This window comes from Leptidea sinapis, chromosome 40 (assembly GCF_905404315.1).
Source record: "Leptidea sinapis chromosome 40, ilLepSina1.1, whole genome shotgun sequence".
Classification (NCBI taxonomy): domain Eukaryota; kingdom Metazoa; phylum Arthropoda; class Insecta; order Lepidoptera; family Pieridae; genus Leptidea; species Leptidea sinapis.
Window position 1 is genome coordinate 4,263,442 of NC_066304.1, and position 24,708 is coordinate 4,288,149.

Below are 24,708 nucleotides of genomic sequence, written 5' to 3' on the forward strand. Positions count from 1 at the left end.
ATTTTACTTTCAAGTAGAATTTAACAATCTCTTAGATTGAACAAATATTAAAATCTAACTGCTTACAGGAAAGCTTTTCTCTTGTAATATTTATACGAGGAATAAGCTGTCCTGAATCTGCTCGACTAAAGTCACCTTGCTAAAGAATACCAGTATGACGGAATTGCCCACATTGACTCTATGTCTACATGCTACCTATGTCTATTAACATTTATCTCGTATAAACTTTACTGAGCTTTTCATAAAATCATCGTAAAAATTGACCATAAATTTCGCCATAGTTATTATCGTATATAATCATTTAATTTAATTAATTAATGATCTAAGTAAACCACAAACTTGCCCTACTTAAGTCATACGTTCACAAAAGCCGCGGCTTATCAAATATTCGTAGACCGATAAACCTTGGGAACAGTTTATCCGTATTAGGTCTAATGATCAGGAACAAGGCCGCGTTGTCTGATTGCGACGGCCAACGAAGGATACGGCAGTTTGCCAGAAGCCGCGGACGTATTCCCTGCGCTCACGACATATCCCATCGTAGACGTAGCCGTAGCCTGCCTGACGTCATAATACCCTAGCCGCCATGCGAGATGACACGCCTCCCGCTGCGTCCGCCCCCCGCAAACCTTCCCGCCTCAAACGTACTTTACGTACGCTCAGTTCACCTTTCCGCTCCGGCTCGCCCTTCCACATCGCGTCTCTCAAACGCAGCGGCTCGGTTAAGTCTTCAGTGTCAGACGGCGATATCGTGCGGGACGAACGCACCATGCGTAAGAAAAACAAGAAACAACGCGCCGACGCGCCATCTACGTCGCGGAGCACCGACAGCTCACCCGTCGTCGCCAAACCGAAACTGGGCGCCGCCGGCCTCGCGGACAAGAGAGTGGCCAGCGTAGACACCATACGGTCGGAAAGCATCGAGTTCAAATCAGATGCGGAAAATGAACCACAAACATCAGTCATCATCAAAACTGAAAATAGCGACAGTAAAACTGAAACAGAAACTGAAAACCAAACGATTCCCAAGGTAGCTTCGAGTTCCAATTTAGACTCTAAGTCGCCGGAGATAAGTAGCACGCCAGAGCCACCTCTCAGCCCAATCACTGTGGAACACCCGGTCGCTATGCGGGCGTTTGCTAAAGCGACCTGGAAGCGGCGCACGGCTCCCGAAATTCAGAAGCCGGTCGAGGAACCGAGCCCAGAGAGCGCCATGAAGCGCCGCATCGCTTTCGTGTCGCAGACGTCAATCTATAAGTCGGAGGAGCAAGACGACGAAGAGGGGAGCACTGGCGAGGTGGGGTCACTCGAAGAAGTAATAAAAGTGGCGCTGGCCCGTGAGCGGCTCGCGGCGAGCGCGCGTGAACCCTCGCCGCCGCAGTCGCGCGACAACGTCGAGAGCGAGGAGGAGAGAGACACGGCTGCGGACACGATGCCGGCGTACGGGGACCTCATCGAGCCGCAGAGCAAGCCGACCAACGGCAACGGACCGGTGAGTAGAGCGGCGAGCGTGCCGTGTCGAGTCTAGCCGCTAGCGAGTAGCGCGTCAGTGAACGCGGGCTGCTCGTGCGATGCGCGCGCGCCATGACCTTCGAGGAGACGGGGGACGAATGTTTCCTCACCGTGTGCGAGTGTTGCGGATTTAGCGCCGAGACGTCCCTGCTGTACCCAGTACGTTTTGTTTCACGGTAGTTTGAGAAGGACAAGCGACGATGCCCTCCGTGAGTACACGCTGAGCCTATCTGATCGTGTGCTATCTGTTAATTATTGCTTCTTACATTCGTTATTCTATTTCATTTTTTCTATTATCGATGTCAGGATCAGAATTAGTTCAATTTTTGCATGAAATCAATCTACCTATTGATATATTTGATAAATACCGGCTGCGTAAATAATTCAATGACATTTCTTTCATTCACATTTCTTGATAGAAAACATTTCCGTCTACAAAGTATTTAACGAGGCCCTGAATTAAATGTCGCTCATTTGGAACTAGTTTTGTGTTTACTTATAATTTTACACTATTATCACGCATTCCACATACTCTTTTATTAATTACTTAGTTTAAATATATAATGTCACCATATATATTACTTTTAAACTGCAGTTTTTAAATAACAAAAATTATATTAAATTTTGCACCTCTTATGCCAAGTTTTTGTTTAATTAGTATCGGTTTCAAATTATGATACTTACTGGAAAATATTTGCGTTTTAACAGTTGTGAAAGACAAAATCAAATTGGACTATAACCTTTAAAATCGTACTCACCTTATAATTCGGCATCTATTGCTTTGAAATTCATATTAAATAACAATAATACGAGGTAATTTGATTTAATTATCAATTTGATTGCTTTTATTCAATGATTGCTTGTCAGTGATTAAACAACGCGATTAGGCAGATCATTAATCTTAATCATTAATTAAAATTAAATTTTTGAAAAAATAGAAAATAATGTGATCCATTAATATTTTGTCCCCAAAGTTTTGATAATTTACACTTTATGGTCATACTTAAACTATTTCCAACTAAGCCTTATTTTTTTCAAGTGTGTTATAAATTTTTAAGTCATGTCTAAGTAACAATATTATTGACACACTTTGACACAAATTATCTTGCCCCAAACTAGGCATAGCCTGTACTATGGGTACGAGACAACGATATATTTAATTCGATATACTTACTTAAACATACATAAATACATATGAACATGCATGACTCGGAAACAAACATCCATATTCATCATATAATTAATAATCTGAATATAAATCATAAAATCAGCTGAAAAAAGGTTAAGTTTTTTTTAAATTTATCTCTTGAGCAAGCAAATCAGTGCCACTCTCTTAAATATTATTTACAGGTTTAGCAATTATGTTAAATTCATACAATAAACAAATGCAACAAAGAAAAACAGGCGTTTTGGATTTACTTATGTGAGTTTACTTGTTTTTCTTTACTTGAGTAAGTTAAAAAAGAAGTAAATAAGTCTAAATTTAATTTATTGCTTATTTTGGAATTAATATCTGCTACTGACTGATAGATATAAGAATAAGAATAAGATTATGTGAAATATTATTGAATTAGATAACTTATGGGGTATAATGGGTTCGAATCCCTGTAGGTGCAAGCATTTATATGATAAATATGGATGTTTGTTTCCGAGTCATGGATGTTTAAATGTATTTATGTATGCTTATATGAATTTATGTATGTTTAACACAGGCTTATATTATAGGCATATATGCTTAACTTGGGGCAAGATAATTTGTATAAAAAGTGTGTCAATATTATTATTATTATAATCTTACTTTATATGGCAAAACAACGTTTGCCGGGTCAACTACTTATTTGATAATTTCATATATTTTCCCTTAATAGTGTATTTCCTAGTAGATTACTGGCCATTTTTCGAATGTAGTAGCTACCTATATTAATGCTATTGAGTTCTACAGTGGAATGTAATGTCTGTAGTACAACATTTTTGTGTCCAGCTAGAGTACTTTATGTTATGTAGAAATAAGTAGAAATTAGAAGAACGAAAAAAAAGTTTCAAAATTCTACTACCTTGGAAAAGTTAGCCGATTGCAGCAGAAGTTCAAGAAATTTATAAGCGTTCTTCAAAATCGCCTAAAATTTACAATTACAGTATTGTAAAGTCAAATGTGTATATAGTATTGCAACCATCTACGAATGATTTGAATTACAATAATATCTTTATCTTAATAGAACTAAATATCTTGAAATAACAATAGTATTATTTAATTTATGATTTTTTTTTGGTAAACTTCAATACCAGCAAAGTATATTATACTTACTTAAAAAAAAAACTTAAGTTAAATAAGTATATTGAAATTCTCCCTGTCACGAACTTTTTTCGTGGGAACGTATAAATAGGGTAATTTATTTAGTAACAGCTGACTAGTAATAGTCAACAAAACAAAATCCATTCATGTCTTGGTACTTTTAAGTTTTCTTTGGCAGCGATCGATTTTTTTTTTATATATATCACAAAAAAAAAACGATTTATGGTCCATAATTTAAATGATATTATCGTTTAATAATAGTAGACGATCCGAATGGAAGCGACGTTCAATCATCCGTTTAATAATATTAATAAATCAATTATTTTCCCCAAACGCAATATGGCTAAAGCTACCAGTCTGTTCTGACTTACAATCTATATTATGTGAGAGACTGGTGCCTATGAGTACCTACGATACGAATAATTTCGGTCTAATTCTCAAATTTCTGACATTAAGGCGACATTAAATCCCAGCGACCTTGAGCGATATGAGTTCACGGCTGCCGGCCCGCCATCTATGTAACAAAGCCAAAGTGGAAAATAGTTTATATGCTTAAAATCCTCGTTATTCACTCCTAATCTGAATAAATGAACCTACACAAAAAAGTACAAGCTATAAGAATAACTTTTCTGAGAGAAGTACCAAAAAAATGCGTCACGCCATGCCAAAAAACTTGTTCAACTTCAAAGAAAATTGGTAGTTCAACAAGGCTCGGCAGTGTTAACTATAACCAACAGCAAGCATTAGCAACCTACAAATAAGACTTAAGGATATGTGTAACATGATTAAGTAGTGTTCATAGCTCGAAATGCTATACTTTCACCACAAAACTTGTCTAAAAACACCATGTTAGCGTGTTTACTGCATACTCTTCGCCTTAAACATATTTTACAATAGAATTTGAAGTAACAATTTTAATATGTATAAGTACCTACACAGATTATATTGTACTTTGGTACAGAATCATTTAGAAATTAACCGTTATTTTTAACGTTGTGGGCTCCTATTCTCTAATGAAATATGTATTTGTGAAGTGTTGCACATCGCCGCTCTTGTATTTTCTAACACTGTCAATCATTTCTTAGTCACGGAAGAAATTAATTAATTAGACCGTTATAGATATAACAATATCGCGTTTTTTCTTTTTTTACAAGCGTTACTTAATGCAACTTATTTCCAAACATGGTAGAATACATATTAATTAATTTTCTCTTATTATTCTTTGTTCTTCATTACTGCTACCTACATTAAGGCGAAGAGTAAAGAGAAAACACGCAAACAAGGTGTTTTTAGACAAGTCTTGTGGTGAAAATATAGCATTTGGAGCTATGAACACTACTTGATCATGGTACAAATGCCATTAAGTCTTATTTGTAGGTTGCTTATACTTGCAGTTGGTTATAGTTAACACTCCAGAGCCATTTTGAACTACCACTTTACTTTGAAGTTATACAAGATTTTTGGCATGGCATGACGCATTTATTTAGTACTACTCTCAGAAAAGTTATTCTTATAGCTTGAATTTTTTTTGTGTAGGTACATTTATTCAGATAAGAAATGAATAACGAGGATTGTAAGCATATAAACTGTTTGCAACTGTTAAAATGTTACGTTTTCCACGCAAGAATTTTTAAAATTTTGGCTTTGTTACATAGATGGCGATTACATACATACCCGTTAACTCATATCGCTCAAGGTCACTGGCATTTAGTGTCGCCTTAACTGACTAAAAGCATTTCGCATACATTCTTCAGTAGGTAATTAGATATTAACTGCTTTCTGTTTGTGAAGAAATCTTTTTGTTATAGAAAGATGGTATTAGCTGTGAATATATTCGAAAAAAAATAGCAGCGAACTGTTAACCTCTTCCACTTTCAGCAACGCACGCACACTAAAACAAAGTGTAACCTAACGCGAGTGTAAGCTACAGTAACATAGCTTGTCATGCACACTTAAATAACAAACCTGGCCTGTTATCACCGGTTGCCTAGCAGCAAGAGGCTCTATCTAGACGTATAAATTATCTAAGTTATTAAGTAAAAAATAATAATCAGTTTTCTTTGAAATATAGTTTCTCTAAAATTAGTTTCTGCAATTTGCCACATAAAAAGGTTTCATTAACTGAACTGTCACTTTGGCAATGACGTTTATACATTTTATTCACTCGTTACCAGATTATTAACTCGAGTATATATTTCTTAATCATTATCATCATCAGCCGGAAGACGTCCACGGCTGATAAAGGCCTTCCCCAAAGATTTCCACGACGATCGGTCCTGCGCTGTCCTCATCCAATGTATTCCGGCGATCTTGACCAGATCGTCGGTCCATCTTGTGTGGGGGCCTACCAACACTGCGTCTTCCGGTACGTGGTCGCCATTCGAGGACTTTACTGCCCCAACGGCCATCTGTCCATCGAACTGTGTGCCCTGCCCACTGCCACTTCAGTTTCGCATTCATTTGGGCTATGTCGGTGACTTTGGTTCTCCTACAGATAGATAGTAAATATTTAATTGCGTGTAATTTTTTTAAATTTCACTGAATATTTATTCCCATAGCATCATTCCTAGTCATATTAGGCATAAAAGGCATTTATTTTCTCAAAATTGATTCCTTTAGAATTCATTCTGATGTCATTTCTAATAACTGCTAGATACTACTACCGCTTTGGAAAAAAAATGGCGCTCTGAGAGAGAAGAAGCGGCGCAAGTCACTCTCCCAGCATTCTTTTTTTGCGCTCTTTTCAATAAAAATATACAATATTGTACAGTCATTTCTATCGCTATAAAATAATCACAATCTAGTCCCAGGCTGTCCGATCATTTAGATATTCAGCAGTGGATTATTATTACATATATTTCTCGTTCGACAAAAAAAAACACAACAAAATTTACTACAAACATTAAATTATTATTGCGTAGTGCATTACAGATATAGGTACATGAACCAGTCTCTCCTATAAGCACCTGCTTGAAAAATACAACATACTGGTTAAGGCTAGACATGGACATATCGAAGTAATATTTTTATATACCTTATTATGTTACTGAGTTCGTATGCGTCATCAGTTTAGGGATACGCGTGCTCATCAGCTCTCATTTCACTTTCAGCAAACTTTTAAGCTATTGCATAGCTTGTATCGCGAGCCTTGAGCGTGGGGACCGAATCCAGAAATTCCGTAACGAAAATAACCTAACACTTACTTACTAGATGTATATAGATATTTTATTATTATCACATATGCTCGTTGTGCAGAAGGTCCCAGGTTCGAGCCTTTTTATCACGTTTTTTTAATTTTTATTATTATGACAAGCATTTTTATTTAGTTTTTAGTTTCACCTGTCCCGTTGTCTGTCTGTAATCAAATCTTGCAAGTTAAATTTTACTCAGTTCCCGTTTGCTTTTTTTAAAATTAATTTTATTAAAAAAAATACTACATAAATAAAATAAATGAATAATTATAATTGCATAAGTTGATAAAAAATGCTATGCAATAGCTTCACCGCGGCAGTCCCCGAGTGCCACACGTCTTTTACTTTTAGTCTTAATTTATTTATACAGGCTTTGATCACAGCGTAAACATGTCACCCTCATAATAGTATAATTAACAAAAAACTATCGCCTATCTAAACTTAACTTAACCAACTTATACATAGTATTAGCTTCCTCCGAAAGGGTGATAGCCAATATAAGATTACATGCTCCTGTTTCATTTGGAAATTCAGAGAAAATTTTATTTTAAGGCTCGATTCGAACACATTCTAGACATTAAGGTAAGGTAACTTCACCCATAAGAAACACAAAGTTATTGAGTGGAATAAGTGTGGATCGAAGTCTCTCTGTAACAATGTCATACCTGGCCATATTAACATTTTCGAACCACATATGGGAGCTATTTACTATTTTACTATTTATTTATTTATTTAAGACAACAAAAGGTCCATATATAAATGTTAGTGAAATAGTCTTAACCTATGTTAGGAAATACAATAATAAATTACATATATGTTAGTAACAAACTTATTCTATATTAGTTGATATAATTAATAAACTTACAAACTAAAGCAGACATCCAGTGCGCTTTGAATGCGCTGTCCTGTCTGTCGGCTATCACCTTCAAAATAATATTGGGACTCCTCTCCAACCTATTTTTGACGGAGGTGAATCTTTTCCGTATGATTGCAGAAAAACCATAGACGTGGTTCTCCACAAACATACCGGACGCGCTACAATACCGAGACAATCCCAACATTATCCTAAAGATGTTATTATATTGGACACGTATACTTGGTTGTATTGTTTTAAACCAAATAGCTTTAGTCTTTCATCAAAGTACTCATTCCATATTTTCTTATATTGGCCTCGAATATTTTTTGATACTTCAGTAAGAGAAGGTATATATGAAAAGATGGCAACGTTGATTGCCGATGCACGTTTAAATTGAAAAGTAATATTTATTTGTCTTATTATATTCTAGCCTTGTATGGAAACAAAAAGTAAAAAATGAGTGTGCGTGTAATTATTACACGCGATTAAAGTTAAACTTAATAATAATTTTAATTTCATAAATAATTAACAGATACATAGATATATAATAGTAGTAGACACGACAGACGTTGTCCTGTACACTCGTCTTAAATTTGAAAAATCGGTCCAGCCGTTAGGAGGAGTTCACTAACATACACATGAGCAGGAGAATTATATTATATGGACGGAATTGAGGATCTAAACCAATCTCAAATTCACTGGAACACACAAAAAAATCATCAAAATCGGTCCAACCGTTTAGGAGGTAGTTCAATTGTGAATCTAAACCATTCTCGAATCCACCTGAAGGCACACAGAAAGTTTCATTAGAATCGGCCCAGCGGAGGAGGAGTTCAGTTACAACAGACGCACAAATAAATATATATATTAAGATATACATTAATTAATGATGTGTTATTAATTAAACACTCACGAATTGCTGAAGAGCTAGGAGCATTATTCGACTTGTTTGCTATTTTTTTTACTCGCAAGCGCTGACGATATAACATCAGATTGAGACAGAATTCTTAGCTTTTTCCCTACCTAGAATAAAAATTCCTTTATCTAATATATAAAATTCTCATGTCGCGATCTAATATCTATTTTAAACATCTATTTTTCATCCCCCTAAATGTTAAGGGTGGTCCACGCCAATTTTTTTTTTTAATTTTATTGACATTTTTTTTAATTTGTTTGATTATGCGTCAGCATTAAAAAATACATACAACTTCAAATTTCCACCCATCTACGATTAACAGTTACTTTTGTATCGCGATTTTAATATCGGCAATACAACGTTTGCTGGGTCAGCTAGTATATATATTATTTTAACAAGTGAGATTTTATTTATTTTACAAAGACATGATATAATGTTATATTGATATTATTTATTAAAAAGTAAACACTTACCTTTTTTTACAGGTCAAGTCACTATCAGTTCTTGATTTTATCTTTTATTCTTATTTATTGATGAAAGATTAAAATGTTTCTGTGACTCGGCCATTTCATTTAACTGATTTTCATTTTATATTCTATATAAAAATCATTAATAAAACTCTCATATTTTAAAATTTTCATTCATAAAATAAAATAATTGAGGAAAAGAAATTGAAGGTTAACTTATTATTAGCACTATATCAATATAACGTTGTTATTAAATATTAACGAATATGGTTGTATAGGCTCGAACTCCTTGCTTGCCCTAGTAATTAACGCAGAAACCGAAAAAAAAACATAAGGAAAGTCGTAAACGTCAGAAAATTGACTTGACTAGACTTGAAACCGCGCACGGAACGCGAGAGGAATAATTAATACCAGAAGTGAGGGTTATCAATTTAAAAAAATAACAAATTATTTACAGTAAAGTACTAATAAATAAACAAATACACTTGGAGGTGTTCCAAAAATATTACTGAGCAATTTGAAACAATTTTTTACCGTTAAAATATAACGGTTAATTTTTTTTAAATTGATTTTTTTCTGGTTTCACACAAGTCGCGCTTAAAGGAGTTTTACTTCAAAAACTAATGTGTTGAAAGATTTGTCACAACATATTTTAAAAGTGATTTACGTAAATATGTTTCTCCAACACACAAAATAAGTAATCTGTGAATAACTGTATATTTATTTAATTAGCAGTTATAATTAAGTGAGACAACGCGTGATTGTTTATTATTCCGAATAAAATAGTAAAACAAATACAAGGTAAATAGTAAGGTAAAGCCTAGAAATAACAAAGTAAGATTAAATCTTTGAATGACAAGAAATTCATAATATCTTTATATTTATATATGTATCTACTCACAAAGATCAAGGCAATGCAATAAAAATATGTAGTCAGGTTCTTAGTTCTGGTTTTGTAGCTTATGATACAGCACTTTAATTTATTACAATTATTTAAAAATTATGTTGTTTACTGCTTTTTATTTTTTTTAATATTAAATTTATCAGTTTGCTATCGACCGTTACATTCCCAAGGTTTGTTATTAATAAAGCAATTAATGTTATAGTACTCTTAACGCAGAAAGTTTTTAACAATCCTTTTAAAATTTGAAAAACAAAATTTTATGAACGATGCGGGATTCGAACCCACGACCTCCGGCGTTCCGTGCCGGTGCTCTACCCAACTGCGCTAACCGTTCTCGTACCGCCTCGTTATAAAATTCTGTTTGTTCAACTCTGAGTTGGTTAGAGCACCGGCACGGAACGCCGGAGGTCGTGGGTTCGAATCCCGCATCGTTCGTAAAATTTTGTTTTTCAAATTTTTTTTGTGTATTAATCCTAGAAGCGAGGGTTATCGTTTTAAAAACATAACATATTAATCCTTTTAAAGTTATACTACTTTTGACGAGTTAGGAAAACATATGGTAAATATTAGTTGGTCAACTAGATCATTTGTATAATACTTCAGTTACCATAAGCCTTTTGTAGCTCATATGTCCACAAGCAGTTAAAGAGAATGAAAATAAATTTCAATAAATAAACGGAGTAAAATAAAAAAATATTTCGAATTGTATAAAAATAATTAACTGATATTTAAATAAGCATTATTTAACTAATATATTTTCATTGGTTGTATTTGATATCTTATTATTAGAATATTGTACTTTACAAAAAATAGAATATTGTAAAAAAAAACTTCTTTACAATTTTGTTAAGAAGTTTTTTTTGTTACGCCAAAGAAGTACTTGTTGTGTGAGAAAATACATAAGTAAACAAATTCGCAATGTATTTTTTACATTTTCTGCCATAATGTTTTAAAAGCATATACTTCGCTCAACAAAAGACTAATTACTATCTCGACTAAGCCGAGAACGTAGGCATAACTGAGTAAGCATAACTGGAGCTGTTCGGGTTGATTCCAGCGGCCGAATTCCACCATCGGACATTACGTGCAAAGTACCATCCGCATCACGTAGACGTCTGGCATTCCACAACCGCGCGTTTTCTTCGAAATTTCTTGCCTCGCACTTTGTGGGATCAACTAACGGCAGCGGTCTTCCCGAACAGATACGACTTAGGGACCTTCAAGAAAAAAGCATACTCCCACCTTAAAGGCCGGCAACGCATTTCTTGACACACCTGTTGTTGCGGATGTCCATGGGCGGTTGCCTCACCTCTCCCCATCCCGTGAGCCTCTTGCCCGTTTGCCCCCTCTCATATAAAAAAAAAATAAGTTTATATATTTTGTTCCTGGTGTTTATATTATGTTAATCACAATTTCTAAACAAGTCTCTAATGTTAGGCAAATAGGTGCCTATATTCATCTATCATATAAAATTCTCTTGTCCCGGTGTTTGTTACCAAACTCCTCCGAAACGGCTGTTTCTGTTTGAGAATCGGTTATCATCTATTTTTTATACCCCAAAAATTTTAAATATTGTTTTTTTTTTATTACGTTATATGGCAATACAACGTTTGCTGGGTCAGATGCTGCGTTTCAGAGTGTGAAATTGTTTTTTTTTTTATATTAATTATTAGTAGGTATAATGTTTTAGTTTCTGTTCATGTTATTATGGTAATAATCTTATCTTTATGGCTGTACAAAACTAATAACAATATTTGGAGCACTATTAATCACATTATTACTAATTTTGTGATTATTTACAAAATATGTACATATTGTGCTTGTTTTGTTATAGATAAGATACGGAGTTAAATATTAACGGATATTAAATAGATTATAAACTTTAGGTCATTGAATTATGTTTTCTGTAATAGCCAGTATTGCTGTTGATTAGGTATTTTTTTTTATGAAAATAAGGGACGAAACAAGCAGGAGGCAGCTGATGGTAATAGATACGCCTTACCGAGTACAATGCAATGCCGCTCAGGGTTCTTGAAAAACCCAAAAATTCAGAGCGGCACTACAATTGCGTTTGTCACCTTGAGACATAAAATGTTTAGTCTAATTTGCCCAGTAATTTCATAGCTACGGCGGCTTTCAGACCGAAACACAATAATGCTTACACATTACTGCTTCACGGCAGAAATAGGCGCCGTTGTGGTACCCATCTAGCCGGCATCCTGTGCAAAGGAGTCTCCCACTTTTCTCATGGATGCCACTGTCAGATCAGGACCAAATTGCAATAGGACCACAGTTCCAGCAGCAGAAGCAGCTTTCATATAAAAAAGGGTTATCAAAATGGGTTCACCCAGTCGAAAGTTCTGAGGTAACAAACATAAAAAAGACCACACCGAAAGTCGGTAAAAAATTTAAGAATTGTTTACTGTATAGTAACCTAATATGTCAACTAAAACAATTTTAAACTCCTAATAGTTGTACAGTAAGTGATTGTGAGGGTTGTCAGTCGAGGTCATCGGTGATGCGTACCGTAATTGGATATTGAGGATCGATTACACCCGTGTGGTTTGCAATACCTTGGCTGTATCAACATACCTCAACCAACCAAACACACTTTAAAACATTCACTATCAACCTCGCATACAATTAAGTCTTCTTAAATTATAAATTAGTTCAGAGAAAATCACGCTTGATTTGTTAAATTATCAATGATTTTAAAAATTCGAAAATAGAATCACGATTTGAAATTTGTTTATTTGTGGATCAAAATAAACTTTTAAATTTGAATTTCGAATAATATGATTGCAGATAACGAAACTTTCTCGCGTGGTATGTTTTATTTAAAATTAGGACTTGTAAAGTTGCAAAATCGTTTGGAAATGGTGAGTTTTTTAAAAATAATTGTAAATTTGTTTTTTTTTTTATATCTAAATGTCAATCTGTAAGTTATCTAGATTTGATACAAGAAGCCTGCATCTTTGGCTGTATTCGGTAATAAAGTTTTTATTATCATATTTTTTTTTTTGGGGCTTGCATAGTTGATTTTTTAATCAAACCAGTTTTTATTTTAGCGACTTACCAAGACTATAACTTAGTTGATAGATTTTATCATTTCACCAAAACATAGTGATGATTTTATATATAATTTTCAAATCAATACTTAACTCTTTTACTATCAAAAGATGAGTAAACACTTCAAAAGTTTTCGAGATTTCAATCGTGTTTTTTTTTAATTTCATTTTATTCCTACCAAAGACTTTACGAGTAACAAAAAAGGATCACAGTTACTCAAGCATGCTTTAAAAATTTGATAAAAAAAAATTACCGTCGGCCTTACTTCAAATATTATTCATGTGAACTAGACAACCGTTAAAACGATCACAATAGCGTTGGAACGAAAAGGTTCCTCGCAACAATCATTTTTAGATTCAGGTACAAGAAGTAGGGTTGTCACCCCCACTATATAATATAGTATGAAGTATCCTACTATTCAAATCAAATCAATCAAATCAAATCAAAATCAGTTTATTCACGTAGGTCACGGAAATGACACTTATGAATGTCAAAAGAATAAAATATTTTTCTTATTGAATCTTCCGCTACTTCGTAAAGGGTTGAGCTAATGAGAAGAAGTAGCAAGAAACTCATTGCCACTCTTTTATATCAAGATTTACATTTACATCGATTTACAAATCATTTCAATTACAATACAATATGTAAAATATGAAATGATGCAACAAACACACTCAAACGTCAAATAGTCAATGTCTTACACGAGTAAGTCAAAAAAGTAAAAGTAAATTAATACAAAAGTTATTGAGTACAGTAGCTGCATCATTCACATACACCATAAATAAATAAAGGTATTATGTGAGTATTTTATAAGCTATTATAAATAAATAAATATGTATATATCCATACATATATTATATACACACAATAATTTTTAATAATCTGAAATTTATTATGAAATAATATTTATGGTGTACCTACCATATAACCTACTATTATTTAAAAAAATATAATAAAGTAGGTGAAACTACTATATTATGTTGACAAACAGCATAACAAGCGCAAAGTTTCTGTGATAAATAAAGTATATTAATAGAACCAATATCTGCCTGATAAAAACAATATTAATGGTTTTCTGTAACTTAAAATTGTTATGATAGTAACGAAGGGTTCCATAAAAATAAAAAGCGATTAATAAAAAATTTTTGAACAAAAAAGCAACCGACTTCAAAAACACTATTCCAAAACAATAGATATATTGTATGCACTAAAAAGTATAAAAATAATTGCGTATACAAAAATAACAATAATCGTTACTAGAATATATTTGTTAAATTAATATCCTGTCTACTATATTTTTTGGGTAGTGAATCCAAAAATACTATCTTCAGTTATATAAAAGAATTGGCAGCCCTAACAAGAAAGGTACAACAAATTAAGTTGGAAACGTATTCTATTGGCTATGTTATTTATTGCATTATTATTATTAATCATTTGTATTTTGTGTGCGACTATCAAATAGTTACTTCGTAAGGGTTTTGAATTTCGTTTTTAATATTATAACTTTTAACTATAAGTATTTGCATCTCGCGCGCTGCGTAACAATGTGTTTTTGAATTCATATGTACGTTTATTCGACACTTCTACCAGTGGGAGGCTCCTTTGCACAGGATGCAAGTTAGATTATGTGTACCACAACGGCGCCTAGTAATGTGTAAACATTATTGTGTTTCGGTCAGAAGGGCGCCGTAGCTAGTGAAATTACTGGGCAAACGAGACTTAACATCTTATGTCTCGAAGAGACGAGCGCAATTGTAGTGCCACTCAGAATTTTGTTGAGTAATAATCCTGAGTGGCACTGCATTGTTCCGGGCAGGGCGTATAAATTACCATCGTTCTGCTCGTTTTCACCCTTATTGTCATTAAAAAAAACTATGAGTTCGTCGGTGTGTCAAGAGAGGTGATCGGTGCGGTACGGGAAGTATTTTTTTCATGGAAAAAAAATATCTGAACATGACTCTATTTTAATTGCTTATGTCGAGCTACCTCCATATTGAATAATTTTATTGTGGAATAAAATTTACGTCATAGTTTAGAGAATTTAATTTTCCAGACACTAAAGCAGCATTATTAGAAAAACTAATCCTAATAATTTTCGAAAACACTTATGCTACAAAACTTAGGTAATTAATACGTCTAGACTCTAGACAGAGTCTCTTGTAGTTAGACAAACTATAAAAACAGGCCAGGAATATTAGTTTGCGTGAGAAGCTACGTCTTACACTCTTGATTTGTATGACACTTTGTTTTAGTGTGCGTGAATTGCTCAAAATAGAGGTTAATTCTAAAGTCTATTTGTTTCGACGTTTTCACAGCTGTCATGGTCTGACTGACGTATCAATGATCTATGCTACAAAATTCACAAATTAAGTGTGCACTGTGATCCATTCATTGTTTAGTGCCGCAACTATTATGGTTAGACAATTTATAAATATAGACAGAGCCTCTTAATGTTAGGTAATGCATGACAACAGGCCAGGGATATTACTTTACTGTGCATGATGATTTGTTAGCCACTTTATTAAGTGTGCCTGCGTTTCTGAAAATAGAGGTTAACAGTTCGCTACTATTTTTCGACGTTTTCACAGCTGTCACAGTCTATCTAGACGTATAAATTATCTAAGCTATTATGTATTCTTTGGTGCCGCCGGTCATCAATGTGAAATGCCGAATTTGCATTTTTGTTTGCCATATGAATCCTCTTAAAGGCAGCGCTGCGTGTCGGTATTCACGTAACATTAGGTAACACCACATAAAGTCAAAGATAAAAAAAATTCCAATTAGGCTTAGACTAAGCTAAATATTTCTCTCAAATTACTAAATCTACCATATTATGTTCGGAAAAAGTTGAGCGCGTGAGAAGAACATACAAGAAACTCAATGGTCACTCTTTTCAATCAATTAGGCTATTTTACATTGGCTGTAATATACATAAAAAAAGTAGTTTGTAATGTGCTGCATCTAATATAAAAGTCAAAATTAATTTAAATTTAATTAAAAAAATATTATATAAAAAGAAATAAAGAATAAACTGTATAGATATAAATTATCGTATATTGGATGCATCAACCTTTAGAGCTTGAATTCATTGTTTGTGTAAGGATGCTTGTGAACATGATGGTCGTGATTACTGTCACAATTAGTAATTGCATCTAACAAATACTATGATTTATTAAGTACGAGTTGACAACTATGCGGTAAATAAGGTTACAACTGCGCGTTCGTTCCGCAAATGTTAAATGTATCTAAATAGGCATAAATATTTTTCAATGCAATTATTTTCATACTTTCGACCGACCGGATAAAGAAAAATAGTATAAATGAAGAATTGAAGTTTGAAAGCTCTGAACTGCGCGTCATTATGCCCGAGACGAAGCCGAGAGCCAAACTTTCTGCCCTTGTAGTTTAACATACTAATATTATCACTACTGCATAATATGTAGATGAACATTGTTTTGTTATTCGGTAGATTTCTCGTGACAGGCATCGTCTTACTCGCTTAAATGCCTCTGCTTGTGGCGGCGACGTGGGGCGGGTCGTTCCCTTCCCTAAAACATGGTCGAGGGAGGCGATGGCTGGTCCATACGTCACGCTCGTGAACGGGTGCTACTCGTGGTGGCTGGATGATCTTGTTACCGGGAGGTCTGCTTGATGTGTTTTTTTTTTATTTATTTCCTTTAAAGTTAAAGATATTATATATATTTTATTTTAGGAAATGCTCACATAATGCCTCTATTTATTTACGGTATGCGTGGATTGATGCATCTACTATACTCAATAACTCTTGTGTTTATAAGTATTAATTTACTTTTTTTTTCTTTTTTTGACTAACTCGTGTAAGCCTTTCAGTTTTTGACATTTGAGTATTTTTGTTGCGTCACTTTGCATATATTGTAATTGAAATGATTTTGTAAAACAATTAAAATGTAAATCTTGACTTGAAAGAGTGGCAATGAGTTTCTTGCTACCTCTTCTCATTAGCTCAACCCTTTACGAAGTAGCGGTAAATTCAATAAGAAAAAATATTTTTATTTTTTGACATTCATAAGTGTCATTTCCGTGACCTACATGAATAAAGTGTTTTTGAATTTGAATTTGAACTAACAAGTACATAGGTTTTCATCATTACGTACTAAACCTGTTTACGAATAGAAAATTTTCTATCATTATCTTCAGCTTGATATATTATCGGACAGGTGTAGAATATTAAATTGGATTATCAACTTTAAGCCTCGGTAATACGACACAAATGCTTCACTTGAGACAATGCCGCAGGGCTGATAATCTGGTGCAAAGCGTATGGTTTTATTGCAAGTCTTTACCAGTGTGGCTTTGCTATCTTGTACTATTTTTTACCGACTTCGAAAAGGAGGAGGTTCTCAATTCCGTTCGTTTTTTTGCATGTCATGTCAAGCTGTGGCAGAGGGCATCCACAGTGCATCTTCATCGCGATCTGTCCTGAGCATCTCTCTCAATTTCACTCCAAGTCTTTCCGATGACCTTCGTTTTGTCAATGACAGTCCGCCGCCAGACTTGCTTTGGACGGCCACGTTTGCGTTTTCCTTGAACCCTCAAGGAAACCTCAAGGGTTCCAATCTAGGGCTTGCCTTGGTATATGGTTGGGATCCCTCTGGAGTGTGTGGTCTATCCAGCTCCATTTGCGGCGTTTTATTTGTTGGTATATTGGGACTTCATGACAGCGTTGCCAAAGATGATCGTTGGAAGTTTTGTCGGGTCAGTGAATACCGAGGATATTTCAAAGGCATCGGTTAACAAAAACCTGGACTTGATGAGGTATGGGCTTGGTGACCTTCCACGTCTCACACCCATACATCAATACGGTCTTCATGTTGGACCGGAATATTTTGGGCTTAACTCTCCGTGTCAGTTTCCGTGATTGCTCTACGGATCGGAGCCGTGCGAAGGTTGCTCGTGCTTTTTATGTATGTACACAGATTACGTTGGGACTTATGATCTGATTTTCGTATTCTTCTTCAGTTTGATACGGAATGTTTGCCATTTTGTCCCATAAAAATTTGACATCGATCATTCGATCGTTCGAGTATCGCATCGTTCATAAATTATGGTTACAAAAATTTGTACAATTTGTCCGAGGAGTGAGGGATATCACTTTAAAAGTAACAAATTGTTTATAAAGGATTACGTAAAATACTTACGTTGGTATCACGTATACAGACAAGTACTTAATTTCTTATCAATGCCCGATAACGCGGCTCAATCGAACTAATGAACAGCCAAACATCCATTCGATTCGACAGTCACAGATTATCGTACGGTCGGGTAGAACATTGTTGTAGAGAAAATCACTCGCATTTAACTCGGAATCGTGTTTCTATTCGAGTGATGAATGATGCATATCGCGAGTGATTGCTAGAAGTTACTGTGACATGTGCTATCTGATCGAAAAAATTACGCATTTTTTGAAAGTTGATCTATATTTATATTGGGTGTACTTTTGTGTTTCTTGACGAAAATTGCTATTTCAATACGCGAGTATGTCACCAAAGCTGATTCGTGCAGTAAGTTTTAAGATATCTAGTATTTTTTTTTTAGTTTTTCGAGTGAAAATTTCATTTTGTCAAATTTTTTTACAAAATTCATGAACGATGCGGGACACGAACCCGCGACCTCTCGCATTCCGTGCTAGCGCTCTTCCACTGAACCAACCGTTCGATAGCAAATTTTTCATAAATTTTTGTAAACTAGTCTTATAGGTTGTTAAATATACGACTACTAAGACGATAAAGCTATTAAATAATAACAACTATAAAAAAATAGGCAGGACTACTTATAAAAATGGATGCTTAATTATGAAATAATAATCGGTTTTTTGTGTAGTACTAATAGTTCTAATTTTTCATAATTTTTAAAATATGATATAATAGATGAACTAATTAATAATGTTGTGACAAGGACTGAAAAAGGAATGCTGAAATGGTTTGGACACGTGGAGCGAATGACAAGAAAGAATGACGAATCAAATATATAAGGCAGGTGTGTGTGGGCAAGTCGGTCGCGGGAGATCTCGTAGAACATTCGTCGACCAAATTGGGGACGTTTTGAGAAAAGGAGAGGTCCGAAGCACCCGCAACCGGCGAGCATGTATGAAAAGAGTAATGAATGTAGAGGAAGCGCGTGAGGTTTGTAAGGATAGAAGCAAATGGCATTCTATTGTCTCTGCCTACCCCGACGGGAAAAAGGCGTGAGTGTGTAAGTATGTATGTATGTTATTAATAATAATAATATACTTTTATTGCTACTGCTTCATACTCTTATCTATACATATAGCGGTGGATTACTATTAACGTTAGTAGGTATGTATATGATGTAACCTCGTGTCGGTAAGGCTTTAACTAAGAATCGGTTAAAACGGCGCCTAAATATTTTACACTTCAAAACAGATCTTGTTCAACTCTCAGGTTGTGGCTCGCTGTTTCAAATCAAAACAATTCGTTATTTTTAAAGTGATCTAGTAGTAGGATCTTTAGTAGGAATTTTAACGATGAAACGAATGATGAAAAATAAAAGCCCGCTGAGTTTGTTGCGCCCATTTTTCTCAGGTCTGAGGCATTCATTTTGGAATGGGTGGTAGTTTTTTGACTTTCAATAAGTGATGTCGCATCCTATTTTGAATAAAAATATTTGAATTTGAATTTTAATAACTAGCTTTAAAAAGGCAGTTCACTATACGATGATCTAGGTACTTCATTAGGGCTTAAATGTCCAAAAACTTAACCTAGTGTTAACTTAACATCATTTAAAGAATTGTGTACAATTTCAAGTTTGTAGCTTCAGCAGCTTATGATCTGCGATGATGGACCAGCCATCCTAGGCCAAGTAACTGTTATATGATATGTACAGATTTACATTTAAATGTCACATATTTCTCACATTATGTATGAGATGAGATTACATAAAGATATCATATACACAATACTTTTAAAAATTTTACTACGTTGATCGATCAATTGATAACATTTGAATAAAATTTAATAAGATTCATAGTATACAGATAAGACAAATGTAAAATCAGGAATTATTTAAACAAGCAATAAATTTTGTACATTTTTTGCATCTATATTTTCCATAACTCTGATTTGGTATAAACGATCTGAATAATGTTTAGTACCCCGCTCATTGTATGAATTTTCATATGTAATGAAATGTCATCGTCTGAATTAATTGTATTGGGAATATATATTTCAGTTTGTTGCATCACTTTACATATTATATTGTAATTGAAATGATTTGTAAAACAATGAAAATGTAAATCTGAATTTAAAAGAGTGCCAATGAGTTTCTTGCTACTTCTTTCCTTTCTCCTTTACGAAGTAGCGGTAGATAGGAAATGATAAATATGTCATTTCCTTGACCTACATGAATAAAGTGGTTTTGATTTGATTTGATTTCTAAGTCAAAAAATATAGATTCCGGAGAAGTAATCACCAACATATTAAATACTAAAACCTTCTCCAAAACCCGCTGCATCTTATGGTATAAGTATTATTACGATCGGTTCAGTAGTTTTCGCAGTATAACCGAAGGAAAAATCCTGTTTTCCATTTATTAGTATAGATATACGAACCTCAAGTAAGTTATAAGTACTCAACTAAGTAGGTTCGGAGTAGCAGTAGCAAAAGATTAAAGTTTATCAGGATGAGTCAGTTAGTAAGGATTAGTGGAGTAAATATTGGTAACGTGAGTAAACATAATACTCCAGGAGACGGCAATCGATAAGTAAACAAGTATTATCAAAGACTCCTTCAACTGCAGTATGGTTCATCCAATAGGCACTCGAGCTATTCTTGTTGTAAAACAAGATTAGAAGCGACATTGACAATCTTGATTAATAAATATATACCTACTAGCTGACCCAAAAGACGTTGATCTAATATATAAAATTCTCGTGTCGCGGTGTTTGTAGTTAAACTCCTTCGAAACGGCTTGACCGATTCTCATGAATGAATGAAATGACAACATCTATTTTTCATCCCCCTAAATGTTAAGGGTGGTCCACACCAATTTTTTTTTTTTTTTTTTTGGTTATGAGTCAGCATTAAAAAATACATACAACTTCAAAGTTTCACCAATCTACTTTTGTATCGCGATTTTAATATCGGCAATACAACGTTTGCTGGGTCAGCTAGTATATATATTTCTTTTGTGCGTCTTTTGTAACTGAACTCATCCTAAACGGCTGGATCGATTTTAATGAAACTTTCTGTGTGTCTTCAGGTGGATTCGAGGTGGTTTAGATTCACAATTGAACTACCTCCTAAACGGCTGCACCGATTTTGATGATTTTTTTGTGTGTTCCAGTGAATTTGAGATTGGTCTAGATTCTCAATTCCGTCCATATAATATAATTCTACTGCTCATGTGTATGTTAGTGAACTCCTCCTAACGGCTGGACCGATTTATAAAATTTAAGACGTGTGTACAGGACAACGTCCGTCGGGTCCACTAGTAATAAATAAAATACTGTAAAGAGGATGTAAAAATCCGTCCGCAGTCAATTATTTTCGAACAAACACCATTCATAACTTTATGTCTGCAACAAAAAGCGGCAGTTGTTATGGTGTGTGTGTGTGTGTACACTGTTAAATACAAACAATAATGTGTTTATTGAGAACAAAATATATCTTTGTCATATATCAATGTTCCTTTATTTACTCTTGCATCAGCTTTCGATTTTATCAATGCCTTTTTATACATCTAATTTTATTAACGATGTCATTACTTACATTCCGAGTGTTTAGTGCAAATGATTGTAATTAATTCGAGAAATCGTTTTACGTAAATAAATCTTATCACTCAATTACGAAATGTTTAAGCGAAATTCTTTAAGTAACAAGATAAAGAAGGTTATACCATTTATCAGTGCATAACCAGCACTCCTGTAATTCCTCAGTTATTTATTAGTGTGATAAACAATTATGCTGACATGGTTTGGACATGTCGAGAGAATGAATGAAGAACGATTGACGAAGAAAGTGTATAAGGCTAGTGTGAATTAATGTGTTGGAAGGGGTAGACCTAGGCGGACGTTTCAAGATCAAATCAGGGACGTCTTGAAAAAAGGCCAGGTCAAGAGTACCCTAAACCGGAGAGCATGTATGAAAGGAATAATGAAAGTGAACGAAGCGAAACAAGTATGTAAGCATCGTAAATCGTAATCGCAAGAAGTGGTCTCTGCCTACCCCTACGGGAAAGAGGCGTGATTTATGTATGTATTTATGATAAACAATTATATTATACATTATAATATTAATTGTAACTCCTACAATTATTGTGCCGCACGCACAAATACCTCTAAGATTGCACTTTTTTTTACACGAGGCAATTCACACTATAATCTTTAGAAATTATAGCCTATGTGTTATTCTGATGTAGCTATATTATTGTAAGGTTTTATTAAAATTAATTCAGTAGTTTTGTGTGCAAGAGTAACAAACATACATTCTTACAAACTTTAGATTACATTACAGAAACATTAGTAGGATATTAGTAGGATAATCGCTCATACAAAGCTCACATATTTTGCGATTTATTTATTTACGGTGTGTGTGGATTAACGCATCTACTGTACATTTACTTTTTTATACGCTTTATATTAGCTTCACCTGTATGTTTGTATGTTTGTAACCGACTTCTTTGGGCGCGATTTTGACCCACTTTAAACGGCTAGATTTCGTTCAAACTTTGTAGATTTATCGAGGACCGATGACATTACACTAATTTGACTAAAAAATGAAAAAAAATAAATAATAGTTAAAAAAGATATTATTAAAATAATAATTCTTCTACACCCCACGCTTTTTTTTACAATAAAATATATATTTTTTTACACTATTTTCAATTTAAATTTATTTTCTATTTTTTAGTTGAATTTTATATAAAGCGTGCTTTTTAGTTTTTTTTAACTATTATTTATTTTTCATTTTGACTTACTCGTGTAAGGCATTGAGTATTTTTGTTGCATCACTTTATATAAATTCTAATTGAAATGTTGATTTAAAAGAGTGGCAATGAGTTTCTTGCCACTTCTTCTCATTAAAGCTGAACCTTTCGAAGTGGTGGTATATATAAGTTACCTACCTTAGTACATAGTAATGCCTTTAATTAGTTTAAGCTGTAAGTAATTGTTAAAAAGGCATAAAAGGCATTTATTTTCTCAAAATTGATTCCTTTAGAATTCTTTTTAATGTCATTTCTTACGTTAAAAACGTTAAAAACTATTTAGTGGCTATTTGTGTATATATGTATTTGTATTGATGGCTGTTAGGCATCCTATGAAAATAAAAGACACGAAAACATTTATAATTCATAAGTGTCAAATTCAAATTCAAATATTTTTATTCAAAATAGTATTTAAAATCACTTATTGAACGTCAAAAACTACCACCCATTCAAAAGAGACTGCCTCAGACCTGAGAAGAATGGGCGCAAGAAACTTAGCGGGCTTTTTTTTTAAATATAAAATATGGATTACAATGTAATATCGTACAATACACATTTATACTTAATGAGCCTGAGGATGTTCGTTCAGTCCGTGGTGTCATTAAGAAAATCGTTTATGCTATAATAACCTTTCCCACAGAATCGTTTTTTAACAATTCTTTTAAATTTCGTAACACATTTGTTTTGTACATTTTCTGGGATCATATTGTAGAAGCATATACATCGCTCAACAAAAGACTTACTAACTCGATCCAACAGAGTAGTTAGGTCATTTCTTTTACCTACATGAATGAAGTGATTTTGATTTGAGAACTAAAGCAATCTTTTGTAAGTAATATTTCAAAGTAAAGAAGTAAATATATTTTATTGCAGTCACATGCATCGTCCAGTTCGGAGAGACGCGAGCATCTGTACAAGATCCTGGTGATCGGAGAGTTGGGCACTGGGAAGACATCCATCATCAAACGCTACGTTCACCAGTTCTTCAGTCAGCACTACCGAGCCACTATCGGTGTGGACTTCGCGTTGAAGGTGCTCAACTGGGACGCCAACACCGTCATACGTCTACAGCTATGGGATATTGCAGGTAAGATTGTTCTTCTTCTTCGTCGGATTACTCTTGATAGAGCAGTCGTGGTCACGTCGAACGACGAACGATTCTACGCCAGTTATCCCTGGCTGTTGCTTATCTGGCACATGTGTTGAGGGGAGTGTTGGTTAGGGCTTTGATCTGGTCTGTCCAGCGCATAGGGGAGCTGTTATACCCTTAGAATGTAGGGCATAAGGCTGATTAAGCAGTCAATATTGATTAGTCAATATTTTGATAACTATATATACACCACGACCTAACGGGAGCAAGGGCAGTACTTAGTCAGTCAATCGCCGGTCTTCTATCCTAACAAACGTGTTATATTTAAAGTACTAATTCTATCAAATCTATATTCTCTGTATCTTTTCCACTGTTTTTATTACTACTTGTATTTTTGTGAATAAACTTTACTTTTTAAAAAGAGAGATT

At 34.2% G+C, this 24,708-nt stretch overlaps 1 protein-coding gene across 6 annotated transcripts in view; it reads left to right on the top strand.

The window, feature by feature from the left end:
* LOC126976425 (ras-related protein Rab-32) overlaps nucleotides 1-24,708 on the top strand; it is a 66,622-nt gene that overhangs the window by 25,765 nt on the left and 16,149 nt on the right. For 2 of the 6 annotated variants that reach the window (XM_050824753.1, XM_050824752.1), the window contains exon 2: nucleotides 24,063-24,276. In XM_050824753.1, the coding sequence (XP_050680710.1) occupies nucleotides 24,063-24,276 (214 nt within the window). Of the gene's footprint in view, nucleotides 1-1,530; nucleotides 1,722-12,995; nucleotides 13,019-18,494; nucleotides 18,749-24,062; nucleotides 24,277-24,708 lie in introns of those variants that run through there. The other 4 variants (XM_050824750.1, XM_050824755.1, XM_050824751.1 and 1 more) reach the window with 4 other exon arrangements.